This window comes from Hibiscus syriacus, unplaced genomic scaffold (genome assembly GCF_006381635.1).
Source record: "Hibiscus syriacus cultivar Baekdansim isolate YM2019G1 unplaced genomic scaffold, ASM638163v2 tig00014304_pilon, whole genome shotgun sequence".
In the NCBI taxonomy this organism is placed as follows: Eukaryota; Viridiplantae; Streptophyta; class Magnoliopsida; order Malvales; family Malvaceae; genus Hibiscus; species Hibiscus syriacus.
In genome coordinates, this window is record NW_024062321.1 from 646,690 (window position 1) to 666,543 (window position 19,854).

General features: G+C 36.6%; 2 protein-coding genes and 2 pseudogenes across 4 annotated transcripts; 1 reads left to right on the forward strand and 3 right to left on the reverse strand.

Moving 5' to 3' along the window:
* Positions 1 to 802, forward strand: LOC120207030 (annotated as a pseudogene).
* A 373-nt stretch (positions 803 to 1,175) lies between these two features.
* On the reverse strand, positions 1,176 to 4,970 carry LOC120207107 (protein EARLY FLOWERING 5-like). Its single transcript, XM_039206631.1, has 9 exons — positions 4,719 to 4,970; positions 4,291 to 4,384; positions 3,564 to 3,649; positions 3,382 to 3,431; positions 3,220 to 3,289; positions 3,039 to 3,120; positions 2,502 to 2,890; positions 1,809 to 2,315; positions 1,176 to 1,700 (listed from the first exon to the last, which is right to left on the reverse strand). Exons 1-9 carry the CDS (start codon positions 4,797 to 4,799, stop codon positions 1,479 to 1,481), a joined length of 1,581 nt encoding a protein of 526 aa, XP_039062562.1. The 5' UTR covers positions 4,800 to 4,970; the 3' UTR covers positions 1,176 to 1,478.
* A 3,861-nt stretch (positions 4,971 to 8,831) lies between these two features.
* LOC120207028 lies at positions 8,832 to 9,512 on the reverse strand (annotated as a pseudogene).
* Positions 9,513 to 10,632: 1,120 nt separating this feature from the next.
* Positions 10,633 to 17,788, reverse strand: LOC120207108. 3 transcript variants are annotated; one of them, XM_039206634.1, is made up of 15 exons: positions 15,069 to 17,788; positions 14,854 to 14,982; positions 14,584 to 14,772; positions 14,441 to 14,493; positions 14,058 to 14,332; positions 13,788 to 13,916; positions 13,694 to 13,705; positions 13,406 to 13,660; positions 12,473 to 12,669; positions 12,147 to 12,362; positions 11,757 to 12,032; positions 11,521 to 11,668; positions 11,317 to 11,450; positions 11,105 to 11,191; positions 10,633 to 11,013 (listed from the first exon to the last, which is right to left on the reverse strand). In XM_039206634.1, the coding sequence occupies exons 1-15, from the start codon at positions 17,628 to 17,630 to the stop codon at positions 10,927 to 10,929; spliced, it is 4,749 nt and encodes a 1,582-aa protein (XP_039062565.1). In that variant the 5' UTR covers positions 17,631 to 17,788; the 3' UTR covers positions 10,633 to 10,926. The 3 variants fall into 3 exon arrangements, with proteins under 3 accessions (XP_039062565.1, XP_039062563.1, XP_039062564.1); XM_039206632.1 differs by having other exon boundaries at positions 13,406 to 13,705; XM_039206633.1 differs by having other exon boundaries at positions 13,406 to 13,705; positions 13,788 to 13,911; positions 14,053 to 14,332.
* Between the last annotated feature and the right edge of the window lie 2,066 nt (positions 17,789 to 19,854).

Sequence of the window (19,854 nt, forward strand, 5' to 3'; positions counted from 1 at the left end):
ATGTGGATCCACATCGTGTTCGATCACCCGGCAACGTTCGAGACAATGGCGTTGGAACCAAGCAAGAGGAAAGAGGTCATCGAAGATCTGGTGACGTTTTATTCTAGGATAGGGAAAGCTTGGAAAAGAGGTATCTTTTGTATGACACACCGGGAACGGGGAAATCGACTATGATTGCAGTAATGGTGAATTTGTTGAACTATGATGTTTATGATCTTGAACTCACTGCTGTTAAAGATAATACTGAGTTGAGGAAGCTTTTGATTGAGACGACGGGTACGTCGATTATAGTGATTGAAGATATAAACTGTTCGCTTGATCTCACAGGCCAAAGGAAGAAAAAAAGGAGGGAAAGCTGTGGCGGATGAAGATAAAGAGAAGATGGAGAAAGAGGGGAGAGAAGCAAGGAAGAAAGCAACAATGGCGATGGCGGCGGCGGTGGTAGGAGCAGAGTGACCCTTTCGGGGCTATTGAATTTCATCGACAAGCTTTGGTTGGATTGCGGCGGCGAGAGGTTGATCATTTTCACCACGAATTACGTCGAGAAACTTGATCCAACATTGATAAGAAGGGGCATGATGGTAAACACATTGAGCTTTCTTACTGTAGTTTCGAGGGATTCAAAGTGCTTGCTAAGAATTATCTGAAACTGAAAACTCATCCGTTATTCGATACTATTGACAGGCTGATGGAAGAGGTCGGTATTACTCTGGCGGATGTCGCCGAGAGCCTGATGCCAAAATTTCCGTTGGATAACGCCGAGAAATGTCTTTGGAGCTTGATGCATGCTCTTGAGAAATGAGTTCCAAGCAAATTGAGGATCATGGAAGATAATGTTCAATACCTTGAAAACAATGCATCAGAGAAACCTTAGTGAACCGATGATGTAGTAGATTCATGCAGTGACTGTTAGAAGCGATTCTATGGGGCTGTTAAACCAATGGTATGTGAGCATCAGATTGGAATTTTTAGTGTTTAAATAAGCAGCTTTCATTTAGCCAGCTTGATCATGCAAGGGGTGTTATTTATATTTTATCTAGGAATTTCGCTATCCGAAAATCGCATTAACCCGATATATCGAATCAAATCAGATCTCCAACCCGAGAGCAGACGAGAAAGAAAATAAGACGAGGGTCTCCTGAACTGTTCTATCAAATTATAGTAAGTTGACACATGATTAGTTTCAATCAGTATGTGCCCCAAAGGGATAAACAAAAGTAAAAACTACACAAAAATTGCAAGTTTAGCCTATATATTTTAACCTTCACTTGAGAGAGAATTTGCCATGAATCATACAATCTCGTGAACAACGAACTGAAAATCTAACATAAGATAAAACTGCGACACGACACAGAATGAAGTGTGTCCCTTGACAACACAGCAACACGGTAATGCCGGCACCCGAATATGGTTTGTACATGCTTCATTCTAATTGTGCCGAAGATTTTTCCTTAACATCTCAACAGTTATAGCAAGTATCAGCTATCGAGTGCACCGAGTGCTTTCATATCTTCCAAAAAAGCAGAGTACGAGTCGTCAATACTTGGTGCCTTTGCAGTCGAAGATGAGCTGGTGGATTCTTGCTTCACAATGGTAGGAGCTACAGGCTTGGCTGCCGTTGTTGTCACGGTTGGGATTGAAGGTTTTGGTTTTGATTTTGAGGCAGCAGTCTCCCTCCTTACTCGAACCGATGCAGGGACCTAAAACCAACACATACCCAGGCAGTCATTTTCTAGAGTTATGGCAATATATCATGTCCATATATAAATATTAAAGCACCATAAAACTACAACAGGAAGTATACTTACCATAGCAGTAAGTTCTGGCTGGTGCTGAGCCAGTGGCCGTTTAATAACGGTAGGGGCGGCAGATTTAACGTATGATGGTTTCTGTGGTAAGGGTGGTCGATATGCAGAATTATAACCATCCATTGCAGTAGGGGGAGGACCAGGCGGAAGTGGTGGTCTCATCATTGGTGGAGGTCCTGGTGGAGGGCCCAAAGGTGGTCTGTGCATCAACGGGACCATTATTCCAGGAGGAGCTTGACCAGGAATTCCACTAGCAGATAATGATGCCCGCATGTCGGGAGGTGCTACCGGAGGGAATTGTGATATTCCAGGTGGTAATACATCAGGCTGTAGAACTGGGACCATGGCAGGTCCAGGCACCGGAGGTGGTTGCCTGGGTGGAGGTGGGGGTGGCAGAACCAATTTAGGAACCTCTTTCATCATTGGATGGTGATTCGCATCAGATTCTGATGGAGCATCTTCAGACTGGTTGTTTGCCAGTTTAGGGGGCATTCCAGGAGGAGGCACCTAAGGACAAACAAAGAACGAGCAATTAACACTTTGAAGCAACTAACCTGCATTTGGACAAAGGTACGATCTTTCTGGAATAAAGAACTTTGGAGTTCCCAACTCCGATAACTCAAAATAAGCTACACCTATTGATACATTTTCAAGGAAGACAGCATATCCAGAGAGCATGGAGAAGAAGCTTACCTGAGACGGTTCCTTGAAGGTTGAGTCATCTGATGGTACAGATATTTTCTCCCCTTCATGTCCACCAGTGCCCGGGGGAGGTGGCAGCATAGACTGTGGAAGGGGAGGAGGTGGAGGTAGTGGAGGGCGAACTGTAACTTGCTCTTTAGGTGGGGAACCAGGAGGTGGTGGTGGACCAGGTGGAGGAGGCAAAGGAATACCCAAGTTTCCCGTGGCAGGCTTGGGTGGCATTGGAGGTGGCGGTGGTAGAGGCAAAGAAGCAGGTGCAACAGAGACGTCCCCTGAGTTTGATTCACTTGTATCTGACAAAGGAGGTGGAGGTGGAATAGCTGCAGAAGTATCCTCTGACGTCTGTGAAGATGAAGCACCAGACAAGGGAATTCTAGGTCCTGAAAGCCAAAACAAAAACAGAATAAAAACATGAGTTAGTTAGAGAGACAGAGAGTGTAAAACTAGCATAATTATTTAAGCCAGAAGCTCAGGAAAGGGAACTGTGCTACAGAAAAAAAAAACAAATCGAAGAGGAAGTTACTATACCTATTGATGATTTATACATAGGTGGCTTTCCAGGTGGTGGAGCTCCTGTGGGATTCAGAGTAGGATGATAATAAACAGAGTCCTGCAGATAAGGAGAAAAAAATAATAGTACAAATTACACTCCAAGAAGGCAGGCATCAAAATATAATAGTGGAAGTTAACCGTCTGATTCAGATCTTACTTCAGGTTTAGGATGCTTCGCTCTCTCATCTTCTTCAGCAGTTGTCCTCCGAGGAGGAGGTCCCAAGTGACTGTAGCAGCGATAAATTGGTAATTGAGAACTTTTGAATATGCTAAGACAGAAGCATAAAGGAACATATCATAAAGAGAATTGTCTATTTACCTGAACATAACGGGGGTCTCACCCTTCTCCTTCATTTTATCTTCATATTCCTGTGCAAGGGAGTAATGAATAGTGTAGTTATCTCATGCAAACAACTAATTCTAATAAATGGCAGAAAAACCATAAGCAAGTAATTATTTCTTCAAAAAAAGTTCAAAATCCTTAATAATTTAAATCATTACCTTTCTCTTCTTTAAGACAAGGTTAAGTGTGTCTTCAAGTTGTCTCTTCTTGTGTTTTCTTGCTTTGTCTAAAGCACCTTCAGCCTCTGTAATATAACTCAACAAAGTTATTGACTATAAATGGCAGTCCGACAGGCTGCAAATAAAAAATTAAAATTTACTAAAGAAACGACCAAATATACTAGTAAGAACAAGGTGAACTACGGAAACAAAAGGCTAGGTACAGGAATACATTTTTCAAACCACTAACAATACCCAATTCAAACCTTTCTTCAAATAAAAAGAATGGAAGGAAGGAAAAAAGAAACGGGAAAAGAAAACTTCCATAGGTAGTTGTTACATCAATATCGTAATGTAAAAGAAAAACATATTTTCATTGAGATTGCGATCTAGGAAAAGGGGAAAAATTGTTTTTCATCAGTATGCTGCATCCGATACAATAATAACTAAATACCAAAAAGATACTTACAGAAACCTCATCGAAAGGAAGTCGAAAACAGAGTACAAAATCAGGCTAGCAATTAAGGTTTGTTTAGTCCTCTGCATTAGTCCTAAAATTTCCTGACCAAAGGGGAAAAATAGGTAGAGTACATTCCAAATAAAATTTTCTAATTGCAAAGCAAAACAATCACCAATGAGCTCTGCTCATTTCAGTTAAGTGCTTATTTGCATCTAAACAGATACTAAATCAGCAATCATGAAACATCATTAATAATAGAACACTTACTCATCATTTCTAACTTGTCAATCTGTTCCTTGATTGCATGCGGATCCTTCTTCAGAATCCCTACCTCTCTCACCTTCTTCCTTTCCTTCTTGTTCTGTTAGAATAAACACAATAAAAACTATAAAAACATTAAAATAAACAAGAATTGTAAGCTGAAACAATTACTTATATTTACATTGAAGCCAACAAATTCCCTAGAATTCAACACTGATATTCGTAAATTCATTTATTTAGGTCAAAAAAAGTTATTCAAATTAGGTGAAATCGTTTTGAATTTCTTATTATCCAAACAAGAAATTAGGGCAAAACGAGAAGCGAATTTGCTTTTTTAAAAAGAAACAATGAAGAACTAAGAATCATTGAAGTAACAAAATAAAAAGGAAATAAGAAACCCTAAAAATAACCGGAGCGGAGCACGAAATTTTTACCCGTTTCAGTTCTTTCTTACGGAGCACCTTACGGTAGGCGTCCGTAGGGTTCATTACTTTGCCTCCCTTTGTCGTCTTCATCTTCTCTTCCTCTTCAAACTTCTCCTTTTGCCAATTTTCGCAAAATCTTTAGGTTTTTTTCTGATTTTCTTATGGATATCAAATCGCAAGTATAGGAATTACGTCCTTCAGTTTCAGTAGACCGACGGGGCAAAGGAAAAAGTAATTATAACGATGATCGGCAATGGATATCTCTCATCGGAGTTGGGAGAAGTGAGGATTTATAATCTTTAGTCGATATTTATTCATTATCTCTATGCATTTCTGTTTATATCCTTGGGCCAAGATTTTTCTTTGAAAATAATATTTGAGCCATGAAATTTTACATATTTTTTAACCAAAGCCCAATCCCAATAGGATAACTCTTTTTTTTTATAAACACATGTATTCGATTGATCGACTAATCTATATCGGTTATTGCAGAGTCAAGGATGATCCTCCCAACCCAGTTTACTAGGATAACTAGTTTTTAAAGTCGACGGTGATGTTTATTTTTAGGGTAAATCATACAAATAGTACATTGACTATAGAGTGTTACTTTATTGAATCTCGATTATTAAAAGTTACAAAATGATCCATTGACTATAGAACATTATTTTTTAGTCCCCGGTTATTATCGTTACCAAATGGTCACCCAACTATTCATTGTGTACCAAACTCATCCTTTTTCGTTAAAAATTTGATGGCAGTTTGAGCTGGACGTTAACCTGTTGACTGAGATATGATAATTGTTTGAGATTCTAAGATTAAATTTTATAATATACATGTCAGCATGTTTGTAACATCCCAAACTATGAGTTAGTGACTTAATTGTAAAGTTTCAGAATTTGGTGATTAAAGTAGAAGAATGGGTTAGTTCAATGATTTATCTGGAAATAAATTCTAAAAGATGTTAGTAATTATAAAAGGTATTAAAGGGCAAAAGGGTCATTTGACCAAGAGATGAATTAAATAATGTTATATATATATGGATAAGGATGGAGATTTTCCAGAAATCTCTTCTCTCTTTTCTTCTTCATTTTCTCTTCTCCACGTGAAAAACTCAAAGCAAAGGTGAGTTCTCTAATTTCTTGATTGTTTGTTGATTTTAAGCATGAGTTTTGATCCTTAGAGGATAACTAAGCTTAAGGAAAGCTTAAGTTATCTTAAAATCAAAAGATGAAGAAGTTATAAGAGATTTAAGAAAACGAGTTTTTATATGGAATCATGGAATAGAGTTGATAAGTTGAATTTTAAGTTGAATTTGACTTGTCATCTATGAGAATAAGAAGATAGAAGTGTTAGAATTGTATTTAGAACATATGGAAAATTAAGTATGATTCTTGAATTTCATATGAAGGATAGGATTTTGAAGTTATAGATGATTTTCATGGATATAAGTTAGTTTAAGTAATGGTAGTTGAGTTTAATGACATGGTAGGGGTTTAAAATAGAAGAATTGAATGAAAAATTGATGATTTTCGAGCTTAAAATATAATTTCTGGGTAGAGGGAACCGATACCCTATGAATGGGAATCGATTCCCCCTCTTGAACGAAAAATTCCAGTATGTTCAGGGGGTATCGATTCCCCCCTAAATGAAAATATAGAATTTGATTCATAAAACCGGTTTAAGTTATTAACATAAAGTTTAAAGTTTAGGCTTCTGATAGTTGTTTTGAAATGATATATTATGTAGATATTGAGCCTAAACAAGTTCCGGAATAATCAAAGGATTATAATCGAATCAAAGCAAGGCTAAGGTGAGTGCATCTTATTTTATAGAATTATATGGAAATTGGACTTGTGATAAGTCTATTTCCTATAGTTATAGTGCATGAAGTCTTGATCATAAGTATGTGAATGACATGAAATGTATGTATGCTTGATTATATGTGTTGACATGTTTTTGTATGTAATGATATGATGACAAGATATAAGATATGCGACAAGATATCTGTAATACCTAAAAAGGTGATATAAGTTGTGTAATAAACCATGTGAATTGATATAAATAATTTGGAGAATAAATAGAAAGGTGGGATAAAATAAGTAGTATTTACTTATAAGGTAAAAGGAGATTATATGAACAGATAGTATTGATAGGTCACATAAGACTACATGTCCATCTTTTAATGTAATAAAAGTGTATATGTGAAATGACATGATAGGTGATAAAAATCGTGAGCCTATATGAATATGTGATATATGTGATGTATGGGAAACATATGAGAACAAGATATGACAATGATTTACATGTCATATGAACACCAGAGAAGTGATATTTCCTATAATTGTAGTACATGAAGAAATAAATTTAAATATGTGAATGACATGATTTTTATCATGTATGAATTCATGAGTAAAAACATGTGTGAATAGGATTGGTATGCATTATGTCATGTGAACATAAGAGGACAGAGCATAAATTATATGATATGAGATATATGAGAAAATGTACATGTAATATGTGAATTATATGTTTATGTGAATATGTGATATGATATGAGATTCATAAATACATGTTTATGAGATATATGTTTACACACACATATGGTATGTGACAGAAGAGAATGAACATGTGATTATAAGATCAATGATTACACGTACATTTGGTACGCGACTGAAACGAAAAGATATATGTTCATAAGAGAAAGGATATGAATAAGTAAATTGATTGTTATAAATGATAATGCCCATGGTATATGATAAGAGAGCTAGTGGTATAGTTGGCATGCCAAGAGTTGAGGGTATACCTATGTTCTACGGAACATATGGACAGAATTACCTATGTCTTTCGAGACATATGGACAGTATACCTATGTTCTAAGGAACATATGGACAGTTTACCTAGGTTCTTCGGAACCTATGGACAGTTGCCGAGGATCTTTATGACCTCTGGATAGTTACCGTGGTTCCTTGTGACCTCTGGATAGGTCCTTCGGGACATTGATCGAGCTGTGGTAACAGCATATGTGTGCACAACCTCAATGTACTCACATACCTTAGGTTCTCACTAGTGTACATGGGCTAATAAAGAGATTAAACAAACATACTGAATGTGATATGTATACGATGGGTTTATAAATGGTTATCAAAGGTAAATGGTTTGAAATGTGTTACATGAACCATATGATGTTTTGTGTGTTTCTTAATGATAATGATAGAGATTATGATAATGATGGTATATGTTTATGTATGCTTTATGTTATATGAAATATTATATGTTTTATATGCCTCACTAAGTCAACGACTTAGCGTGTGATTGTTTCACACGTAGGTTTCGAGAAGAGTAAAGAGTAATGCGGAGCAAGACAGGTCAGTTCTCCTTACCAAATGTCAGATCAGAAAATATATGTATGTATATAGAGTGTAGTTGGCATGTAGTCTAAAGATATAAATTGTATGAACTCTGATATATTTTATAAACGTTTTGAATAAGTTAAATGTTATAAAAGTTTTTAAATTACTCACTATTTTATACGAATAAATGTTTGAAAAGTCAATGTGACACTTCGGACTCGTATCCGGGTCGGATACGGGTTGGGGGTGTTACAATGTTAACGTTAAACTCAAATTACCATCAATTTTTTAATAGTAAAGGATGAGCTTAGAACACAATGAATAGTCAGGTGATCATTTTGTAACTTTTAATAGTCAGGGGACTCGAAAAAAACAACATCCTATAATCGGGTAATCATTTTATAACTTTTTTTTTATCTTTCATGTATGTTTTACTATCCATATTTCAACCTTAGAATCATCCCTTCGATCACAGTTGGAACTTAGTCTCTCTTTAGAAATACAATGTCTTGTCATTATACCAAATACATGGTGATTTAATGCATATTTTATCATTATTCCAATTAGGTTTATTTTGATTTTTATAATAAATAAATTTAATTGTCAACATGACATTATTTTACGTTTAGTTATTATATGCATGAATAATTATATTTGTATGGTGTAACGATAATTAAATTAATTTATTTTTTATATATATATAACTAAAAAAATCAAATTATTAACTTGTACATGAAAGAAAGCACGTGTAATATTGAAATTCATCCCGAGATCATGAAGGGTGACCTAATCTTTGAAGCAGAATCCGCCCATAAAACTTTCGTGTCCTGATGAACAACGCGATCGCAACTAGGGATCCGGGGAAAGCAACCGATGCCATGATGAGAAACGAAAGCATGAAGCACCGAGTTCCACGGCAAGATTTATCGTCGCTGGTTGCCACCTTGTCGTAGATATACCCGTTGATCCTCACGGAGAAAATGTAAGATCCGGTGGGACTGGCAATGCAATGGCGTTAAATATCGTCCCCATGTGTCGAATCCCAAAGACCTCGGCTGTGATAGTCGGCATCAACGACCACTGCGAACCATAACAAATACCGACCACGATTGAGCCTATGTACAAGTTACCAGGGAAACCGGAAGCAACAATCAAGTGACCGAACATCAATGCTGCTAGTGTAATGACCATGAACAATGGCCTCGCCCAACCTTTGTCTGACATAATGTCCGATAAAAACCCCGCCCCAAACCGTCCGAGGAAGTTCCATATGCTCCATAGAGCGACTAAGGAAGATCTCTTGGCGGTCGAGTAACCGAGAGATTCACCGATTTGAATAATATTGTTAATTGTCGCCATACCCAAACCCATACCACATATCATGGCGATGAACAACAACCAGAAGTTTGCGGTAAACATCTCTCTCGATAGATCAAAATCGATATCATGGTCTTGATCAATTTTGATCCGTTTTAGTACCTAAACTTTTAATTTTTTCAAAACTATACCTAAAGTTTAATTTTTGTTTCATTTTAGTACTCGTTCAAAATTTAACATTAAGTTTTGAAAAAAATGGAAAGTTTAGGTACTAAATGCGTTAAGTTTTTAACAAAAGGGTACTAATATGAAACACAAACTAAATGTTAGGTATGGTTTTGAAAAAAATTAAAAGTTTAGATACTAAAATAGACCAAAACTAATAGTTTAAATACTAAATATATATAACTTATCCAAAATAGTAATAAATTTCGATAAATTTAAGGATCATTTGTAACAATTTGATAAATTTTAATGATCATTTTGTACTAATTTAATGAAGTTTAATGTTATACTATAATAATTTAATAAGTTTAATGATGATTTTATAATTCCCAGAACTTTATGGCTAAAAATTTATTTTAATATAGTTTAGTGACCCAGTTTTACCCATCATTACATCTCGTCTTAGGTTTAATCTTCCAATTGGTCATTGAACTTTACAACTTTTTTCAAACCTTTTGTTGATCATTTTCGTACCTAAACTTGTAAAACCTTCTCAAATGGGTACATGGAAATTTTAACAATCAACCATCTTTCTTGCTGGATATTGACCGATTCAAATAAAGGTACATTAAATATCATGTGCCACAACCTGATTGGTTGTTGAAATGCCACGTTAAAACTCTGGACCAATTTGAGATATTGCAACAACATGAAGATAGCAGAATTTTACTGTAAACTGGAATATCAAGAGTTGAATACCCTAATGTAGATCCATACTTAGACCTCTTTGGAATATATATATATTAGGGGATCATATTCGAACAAAGAAAAATAAGCGTCTAAAACAGTTTCCAAATCTGATAACTCCCATGCTTATAATGGCTATATATATATATATATATATATATCCTCCTAGCAATGATCCTTGCAAACATTACATTCTCATTCAATGATATACCGTATTCAAGGTCACCCCATCATATAATTTTTCGGCTTTCTTTCTTTCTTTCTTTCTTTCTTTCTCCGTCGACCAGAGCCGCCTTATATCGGGAAGTTTCAGAGTACCAAAAATGCTAAACTCGAAATTTCAAAGAAAAATCTTTGTTACAACATTTCTTCCCTTAAAATGATTCACTTTCTTCGACCAAAAACACTCGAATGAGTCCCAAAATTCTCTCCCCCCCCCCCCTTAATATCACAACCCCGGATTTTCTAACAGAACATCTCTAACTTCCTCGGGAACCGATTTTCGCATATTTTCACAGTACGAACTGCAATGTGACTACGAACAACACCTCACACCACTTTACGGCCATTCGATGCCAAAACCCATGCAAACTCATCAGGTGTATCAAATAATATGACAAGATCCAACAAAAAATTGTTTAGTTTACAGCTTCGAAGAAAAGAACCTGTGGTTGCAAGTGCCCCCTTTCGCACATCGTAAGAACATCGGCCCATCCACCAATTACCTTAACATCAAAAAAACAGTTTAAATACCGGAATTACACCGGATGACATGACATGGAAATTGGAATACATTGTAATGAAAAACAAACTTACCTTGACAGTTTTGTCATCATACATAATCCATCTTTCGTGATCATGACTATAGGCGAAACAATGATAATGTTGCCCATAATAGCAAACCTGAGAGTATAAAATCAAACCTTACAAACTGTAAAATAATCACACCTATTTCTGCATTTTGAGATTTTCATTCGAATATAAAAATCATACGCAAGTGGAGAAGGAAATAGAGCGCAGATACGTACCACGGAGACTAAGTTATGCTTGTTTTTGGGATCTAGACCGCGATAAAGCACACTAATATCTATTTCATTATTTAAGGCAGCCAGTGTTGCTGCTATGCCATCGGCACTTTCACATGTATTCTGCCAACCAAGAACTGCGAGACCAAAAATGATAAACCATTTGAGTAACGAATTATAACTTCGTTTAATAACTTCAAGCACAACCTGTTGTGAAAACATGCGGTGGATTTGAGAGAATGTGATGGACATAGTTAAGCTTCCCACAACCTCCGGCCTCTGGATCACAAGCTAACTGATGGTTCCTCTCCACAAGATTTAAAAGCTCATCAAAGGGGCTTTTGGCACACATAACCTGAATGATAACAAAAGTTTGTTAGGGAGAACAGAGAAAGAAAATTGTTCAGTTTCAGATTTTTTTTCCTTCTGCAAAGGATCGATACCTTCATTGTTCGCAGTGCATTGGCATTTATATTATGAAAAAATGTAGTGTATTTCAAATGCCTGGACTCCAGACCACAACTGTAGCAATTCATTCGTTCAAAGATATCCATTCCAAAAATAGAATGCACTATACAAGCACTGTTCGAACAATCCCAAGAGCCCGTGCAGTTGCTATCCGTAGAACCAGCATCAGAAACACTCGAACCAGAAGTAAAAGACTGATGAAGGCAATCAAATATTACAGCCAATACTTCAGAAGCATCGTTCATTTGAGCCTGTAATTGCTACTGTATTCGTCAGAACTTTAAAACATAGACATCCATCTAAAATCATAATTACGGGTAATGATAACAATTAGAAAAGTGATGTAGAATAAAAACTGAACCTACCTCTCGGAAAAAGTTACTATCTGGATACAAGTTGCTAAGGGCTATTCTAAGTGATGTAGGGGCAACTGGTTCTCTACGTGCATCACTAGATGCGATGTTCAGGGTGGTGAAAATTTCATACAGTGCACAGACAACACATGGATCTCCCACATGAGCATGATCTGATGCTGATTTCCTCAAGAATTCATCACGAAATTGTCTCAAGTGCCACAATGACTGCAGTTAATACCAATGGCAGCAAATGATTTGAAAGAGGTTACACATAGGGCCAAGTCCAAGGACGGTGGGCTGAAAGAGACCATGAATCACAATACAAGAAAACCAACCTGTATAATAACATTCAGAAAGCAGTTGTATTCACCAACTTCATTCAGCAGACCCGTACCGAACACATCAGTTTCATTTGAACCTTCACTGGAGACCTCATAAGCTGAGACACCTTGGTGTTTTACTTCCAAAGGTACCCTTTGTACTGTTCTTGAACTTGAAGACAAGGGAAATCTCTGCCGTGCTTGGTATGTGTCTGAAAAATGATATAAAAACAAGGTTAGAGAGCTGCTGATGCAGTCGACCTACTCAATTGATGATTAGGAAATTAACACCAAGACCAAGTTTAAGTGCACAGTTTCCTAGCTAAGCTGCAATCAATTATAAATACACAGCCAAAACTTACCACAGTAAGTAATACATATATTACAAAAACTGCAAGTCCAATTTATATAAGTGAAACTTATTTCAGAACATATTTAAGTGTGTACACGTGACAATATTCATGCAACTCCACAGTAGACTGCCAAATAACAGTACACTCTCTAGCATTGAGCCAAAGGCCCAAAACTACCAGGTTAAATAAAAATGCATAACTTACTAGGCAGTTTGGTGTCCAAATTTTTTTGCACATTAGCCAATCAGATTAAGGACACCAATACTTAACCTTTGTAACAAAATACCAGGCAAAGAAGTTTCACCGTCTCAACAAAAATTGCAGAAAAGCATTATTGACTGCAACATATTCCTTAAATAGATAGACTAAACAGAAAATTTTCTTTTAACAAGAAAAAAATTCATTAGTGAAATCATTTTAAAGTCTGTTCATAAGATGCTACTGCGAAAATCGGTGCCCAGAAGATTTAGCAAACATCCACTAAAACGGTTCTTTTATGTTCACCAAGTTCGTGTGATTTATCAAAACAACAAATCCCAAGCACAAACTAGTAAGAACAATAAGCATGAAAATGTAAATGCAGTAAGAACATTACCAAGGCTTTGGCGAACAGCCTTCTTAAGGTCTGCTTGGAACCTTTCTTCATCATCTTCCTCAGCTTGCAGTTGTCTTAAAGTCTTTGTACCACTTTCCCCAGGGCCACCATCAACATATCTAACTTGCTCTTCCACATTGCCATGAGAGCTTCTAACTTGAATGTTTTGGTTTTCAGATGACAGGTGTTGATCCTTTTCATCAAGAAATTTGTTGTTACCCTTATGCCGTCTACCCTTTCTTCCTGTCCATTGATCACTAGGAAGAAAACCATCTTCGGGGACTGCACCATTAGGTAGTCCTATATAAAGTAAAAAGATGATGATCTCCAGAGTACCATGGGGCAAACTAGCCAAATTAACAAACCTGGTTATATTGCTAACCTTGTTTAAAATTTGCGAGAGTGCCAGATGCATTAGAAGTCACTGGCACAGCTGAACCATTAGCAGTGCTCATTGGTACCCTATCCAAATTCCTTGTGACCACGCTCCTTATTGCCAAATGTTGCTGAAAAGAAAGTTTATACAGTTTTCTGATTATCCGATCATGGTACCCATAGAGTTAACAACATAAAGCACGTCTTGGAATGAAAGCATTGATCAACTTCCCATCGCATCAAGTATAAAGAAAAGAGAACAAAATTGCTCACTGAACATCTAGATTACCAGCATCCAAATAAGCATCATGCAATCCATCGGGTGCTTTCTCTTCATATGCTTGAATAGTTCTTTTATTTTGCTCCGCAAGGTGTTTCTGTTTAGCCTCATTCTCAATCTGTCTTTGATGCTCCAAAGTCTCCTCAAGCTTTCTTTCCTCTGCTTCAAGTTCTATTTTGCGTCTAAATTCCTCTTCTTGCTGTTTTAAGTCACCACTATTCACAGAAACTTCAGAATCTAGATGGTTACCATCAGAAGCAACTACCACAGAACTGCAATAAAACATGAATGAAAATGCACATCAACACTAGACTATGCAAAGAGCAGAATGCTTAATGGATATTGAGAATACGAGAATGGAAAACAGAAGGGAAACATACACTTGCTCGGCAGTCTCATAATTTAGCATATGAAGCTCATTTCCACCAGAAGCCTGAAACAGTAAGAAAAAATTAGATCTGCACTATGGAATATGCAACCGAAATAACTAGTAGCTGAATCTTAAAATAAAAGTAAACCTTACCTTTGAATCCTTGGTTTTTCTGAACTCGTTCTTTTTCTTATCCTTGATTTTCTCCTGTGAATGTCTGGAATTATCACTTCCTCCTTGAGCACCCTTCTTAGAGTCACGTGCAAGCTCCGCCAAGAAAGCTTCTCTCACAGCATCAGATTTCTCAGTGGCATCGTTCTCGGCCTGGTCCTCTAAGTGTGCCTGAATTTTAAATGACAAATAAATAAATACAGGGCATATCATGAGCATAATTCACACAAATCCAGTCAACCTCATACAAACCCTCAAGTATGATTTCAATAAAGGCAACATTATTGACTGATAATCTAAAGCAGATACAGGCTCAAGTTTGAGTTCCAACTGCTGCATCCCAGTAACATTGCGCATAATTCGTGCATCAATTTTGCTTAGCTGCTTGACAAAATGAAACAATTAAGAATGGCAGCTTGAGAATCATTGTCTTATATTGAAAATTGCAGCTAAAGCAGATGGCAGACCTCTACTGATAATTGCTCCTTCTGTCTCTGAATGGCAACTTCTATGCAGGTGTCCACTTGATGCAGATAATCCTTGGCTCTCCAGTCATCATCTTCCCCAGATTCCAAGTCACATAGCTGAGAAGTCAGACCAGCATAAGTATTCTCATAACCAAATTGATTGACATTCAGAGCTTCTGCCTCTTGTAAAACATTTGCTATAGCCTCTAACTCAAATCTACTGCTAAGGAACATAGCATCCTCGGCCTCAACAAGTTCTTCTCTGCGCTTTCTAAGAACAGATTCATAGCTTCGATGGGAAAATTCAGCGGCGGTCTCCCTCTTCTTACCTTCTTCAAGACAAAGATCCTCTAAAGCCTGCAAAGCTTCCTCATAGCTTATATGATCACATTTTCTTTCACAGAGACTCTGTAGGTGATAAAACTCCTTCTCCAGCATCTGGAGAATTTCCACTCCTTCTTGTATTTTCTCTTCTTTCATGTGTATCCATGATGCCAATTGATCCCCACTTGAGGGGCCTGAAAAGATCCAGGACAACAGGGCATCAGCATCCCGTACAAACTCATTTCCATTGCTACCAGTAGAATTTTCGAGGGCTGAATCTCCTATTGCTGCATCAGACAATAAATGTTCATCCAGGAGGACACAAGAAGCATCTGCATTAAGGACAATCTTCTCTTTAACCTCAAGAATCTTACTAGCACAATTTGCATCATCCACAGGAGCAGTCTTCTCGGAATATCTAGTCAGGCCACAAGAATGAGATAAATCCTGCAAGAATTTAAGGATTTTTCTAAGCTGAGTGGCTCCCAGAAAACAGATGCACATGGGAGTTCGATCTAAACCATGCTTTAAAAGCTGACAACCAGAAACCAGACTCTGCAACTCATCCATTGTGAACTGTATCACCTTGTTAAGATGGCTCACAGCAAGATACTTATGTCCAATAAGCTGTTCAAATGTAGCATGAATTCTTTCAAGCAATTTGGCACGCTCGGCATCATCCACTGTTGACCAACTATCCACAAGGGGATATGCCATAGAACCGTTGTTTCCATCAGATCTTCTGCGCTCAATACTAGCAACTTTGTCACAGTCATTGCCCTCTACACTACCACAATTGTAACTATCCCCAAATATTTTCTTCTCAGGCCATGCATCTTTGAAGCAAACATCACACTGCTCATTACAGTTCCCTGATACAAAATCCTCTGATAACTCAGAAGTCTGGCATTTAGACTGGTCCCCAATTATTTTAACTGCAGCTGAAATATCCAAAGGCTTCCAAGAACAGTTAAGGAGCATCTCTATCCACTCACTATCAATACTCTGCGGCAAAACGTTCTGCATTTTAGGTATGAGGTTACCCATATGCTCATGAACAACATGCTGCATATGAGACTCTGAATCCGCAAACTTTTCACTACACCTACAACAAAGCCAAAACTTCCAAGTCTTATTAGCCTCGGCAAATTCTAAAGCCTCCGATGAGACATCACTTGCCAATCCATCTTTCACCAAACAAAAATATGCCTTGAGATCACTAACCCTAATCCTAAGCAGATCTCTCTTCAAATCAATATTCATTGAATTCCAAAATGATCTAACCCAATCTTTCCTTTCAGCTGTAGAACCAGTCTTCCTCCTCCTCCTAACACTTAAAGGTAAATCCAGCCCATTCTTATATCTCTTGCTTTGCAACAGTGGTGAAGAAGAAGCAGCTTCAGATTTCTGCTGCTGCAGCAACCTAGCAGCAGCAACTCTAACCTCAATTTCTTTCCTTCTTTCTTCTGGCGTTTTTGTAGCTTTCTTAATCTCATTAGGCCTTCTCGTTTGCACTAGCCTAACCTCCATTGGATCCTCAGGTACTCTCCTAACCGGAATTAATCTAAACTTCTCTTCCCCACTCCCTAAGTTCATCCAAGTAGAAATTGAAGCTATGTTCGATTTCTGTATCAATGACCTAAGCTCACCTTGCACATGCAAAACCCTTGCTTCCGCAGTTGGTATTTTCTGTTGAGTTTCTTCTTGTAAACTTTCTTTAGCGGGATCCACTGGATTCTCAACTGCCAAAGCACGCTCGCATTCCTGAATCACTTCTTCATACTCTTTTCCATCGTTAGCCGCTTCATATAGTAAATTAGCATAAAAATGAGCAAATTCGATGGAGTTCGGAGATAATTCTACAGCTTTTTTGGCTGAATCTATCGCGTTTCTGAAATGTCGATGTTTGACGTTCTGGTCATCCATGATGGATGCCACTTTCAGGCAGACCGTGCCTTGAACACGGTGGATTAGAGCGGCGTGACCCGAGTTCTCATGACGAGTGCACGACTCTTTCATCAACCGAAGCGCTTTCGTGTGGTTGCCACGTCGGAGTGCCGTTAGGGCTCGCTCGCACTCAACCTTAACCAAAGACGATGAAGACGAACCCGATTCAACCGGAACAGCCAATACCTCGATCTTCGTATTGTTTTTACTCAAATCAGCTTCATCTGTTTCGTTAACAACTTCCACCGCCTGTTTCGAACGCGGAGCAACGTTTTTCTTCTTGTGCCCCATCGATTATTATCTCAGTTGAATCAACATGCATAAATCTCTCTTTTCCCTTTTCGTACTCTTAATTGATTTCCGGATAATAGATTGGAGAGGAGTAAAGATAGACTTACAGGAAATGTGAGAGCAAAGAGGGAGGGAGAGGGGGAGAGGGAGAAGCTTTGATTTGGGCAAAGCTGAAATGGGATTGACCAAATTTAATTTATAAATAAACGATAATAAAAATAATAATAATAATTTTATTTTAGTATTTTTGTGTTTAAAAGAGGAGATATTATAATTATTAGGAAATAAAAATATATTTGTCGAAACGATTTTTAGGAGTTGGAAAACTACGTCATTTTTAATTATTTTCTTTATGTTTGATTTTAAATTAAAAACAATGTGACTTTAGAAAATCTCTCGTTTCAAGAATTTGGGAATTCATTCACGATAAAAACACAGGTTCGAAGAGTCGCCACCAATCCTTGATTAGGGTGTGATTGGACACCCAAAAATGTTTTGTCATTTTAAATAAAAGTTAATTTTAATTAAAACAACAATTTAAAGTCTGCGTTACCAGAAAATGAGTTCGGGAGTCGGTTACTCGTGGGGAAGGATTAGCACCCCCACAACGCCCTAAATCGGTACCTCATCGATTAATTAATGTCTTTGCAATGAAATTTACAAATTCGAGTTTAATTTAGTTTATGATCCTCAACAAAATAACAATACATGTATTTTACAATATTTAAAATCACCAAAATAGATTAAATTAAAATTACCTAACCTTTAGAAAGATAAAGAATATTCGATTATTTAAAAAATATCGAGACCAGATCTTAAATAGTTATAACAACCTTTTCTCGATAAATTTAAATAGCCGAACATTTCTTTATCTTCCGTTCCCAAATTTTAAAGTGATAAATCAATTTTTAGGTGTCACTAATGAGATACACTTCTAATTTAAAATCGTTAAAAGCGGATATCTAATCAGTTAAGACAACCCACTTAAAACAATTTCAAATTAAAAGGATATTACCCTTAATCAAATTATGTAATAATGTAAGTGCATATAAGTTTACCATCTAAATTATGCAAAAAGGGCGTCATGCAAAAATTAATTAGTAAATGATTATATAATTAATGAACAATATATGAAAAATATTATGCAATTTAATACCACAAATTATATACATATATATATATTTTAATTAAAAATTATAAACCATACATATTAACATATAATGTACAAATGTGACTTAAATATAAAAATAAAGACATGTCATGCTAAACTATAAAATTTTAAAAATATATAAACATGTGAGAATAAGGACTACACTTAAATAAACATAAAATTAAATATACAAATCAAAAATTAAAAAAGGAACTTAAATAAAAACATATATATATATATATAATGATTAAGTAGTGACATGCAAAAATTAAATGGTCAAATGTCTAAATAAATAAATCAACCTTTAGGACTAAAAAGAAACATGCAAAATATAGAATCCTAATGTTTAAACAGTATAAATTAAATAAATAAACATGTGGTACTAAAATTTAATGCGTATAAGGTACAAGGACAAAATTATAAATATGTAAACCTATAATTAGGGACCGAAATGAAATTTACATGAAACTTATAAACTAAAATAAGAAACTAATAAACTTAAAGACCCTAGTTGAATGCTTCGAAGCTCAAAGGATTAGCCAAAGAAATTTACCCCTCCTTACACAAAAAACGGGCTTACAAATTACGACTATTGCAACACTGTCATTTTATATTTATAACTTTTACTTGGACTAAAATTAGAGCCTGGGTATCATTTTTACCAGCTATCAGCCGCAACCTCTACACATCTCTCTCCCTGTTATCTTCTTCGGCCGAGAGCTCAACCAAAGCTCTCTCAGGCCATTGCCTCACCGTTCGCATACCACGGCCTAGGCTTCAAGAGTCTCTAACCGCCGTATCTGGTGGCCATCTTCGTTGCAAACCCTTGGTCGGAAAGACCAACCAAAGGTCTAAATGACCTTAAACGCCTCAAACCATCTCCTCGACCGAACGACCAACAAAACCAGGTAATGAAATCTACTCCTTTCCCTTTTACTCGGTATTTTGGGTTTGAATGATTCTGACTTAAATTTTTTTTCATTTCAGTCGAATGACTACCACTTATTTGATATGTTTTTTTTTTATTCGAATGATTTTTAATTCTAAGAATGATCAATACGAAACTTAAAGGTG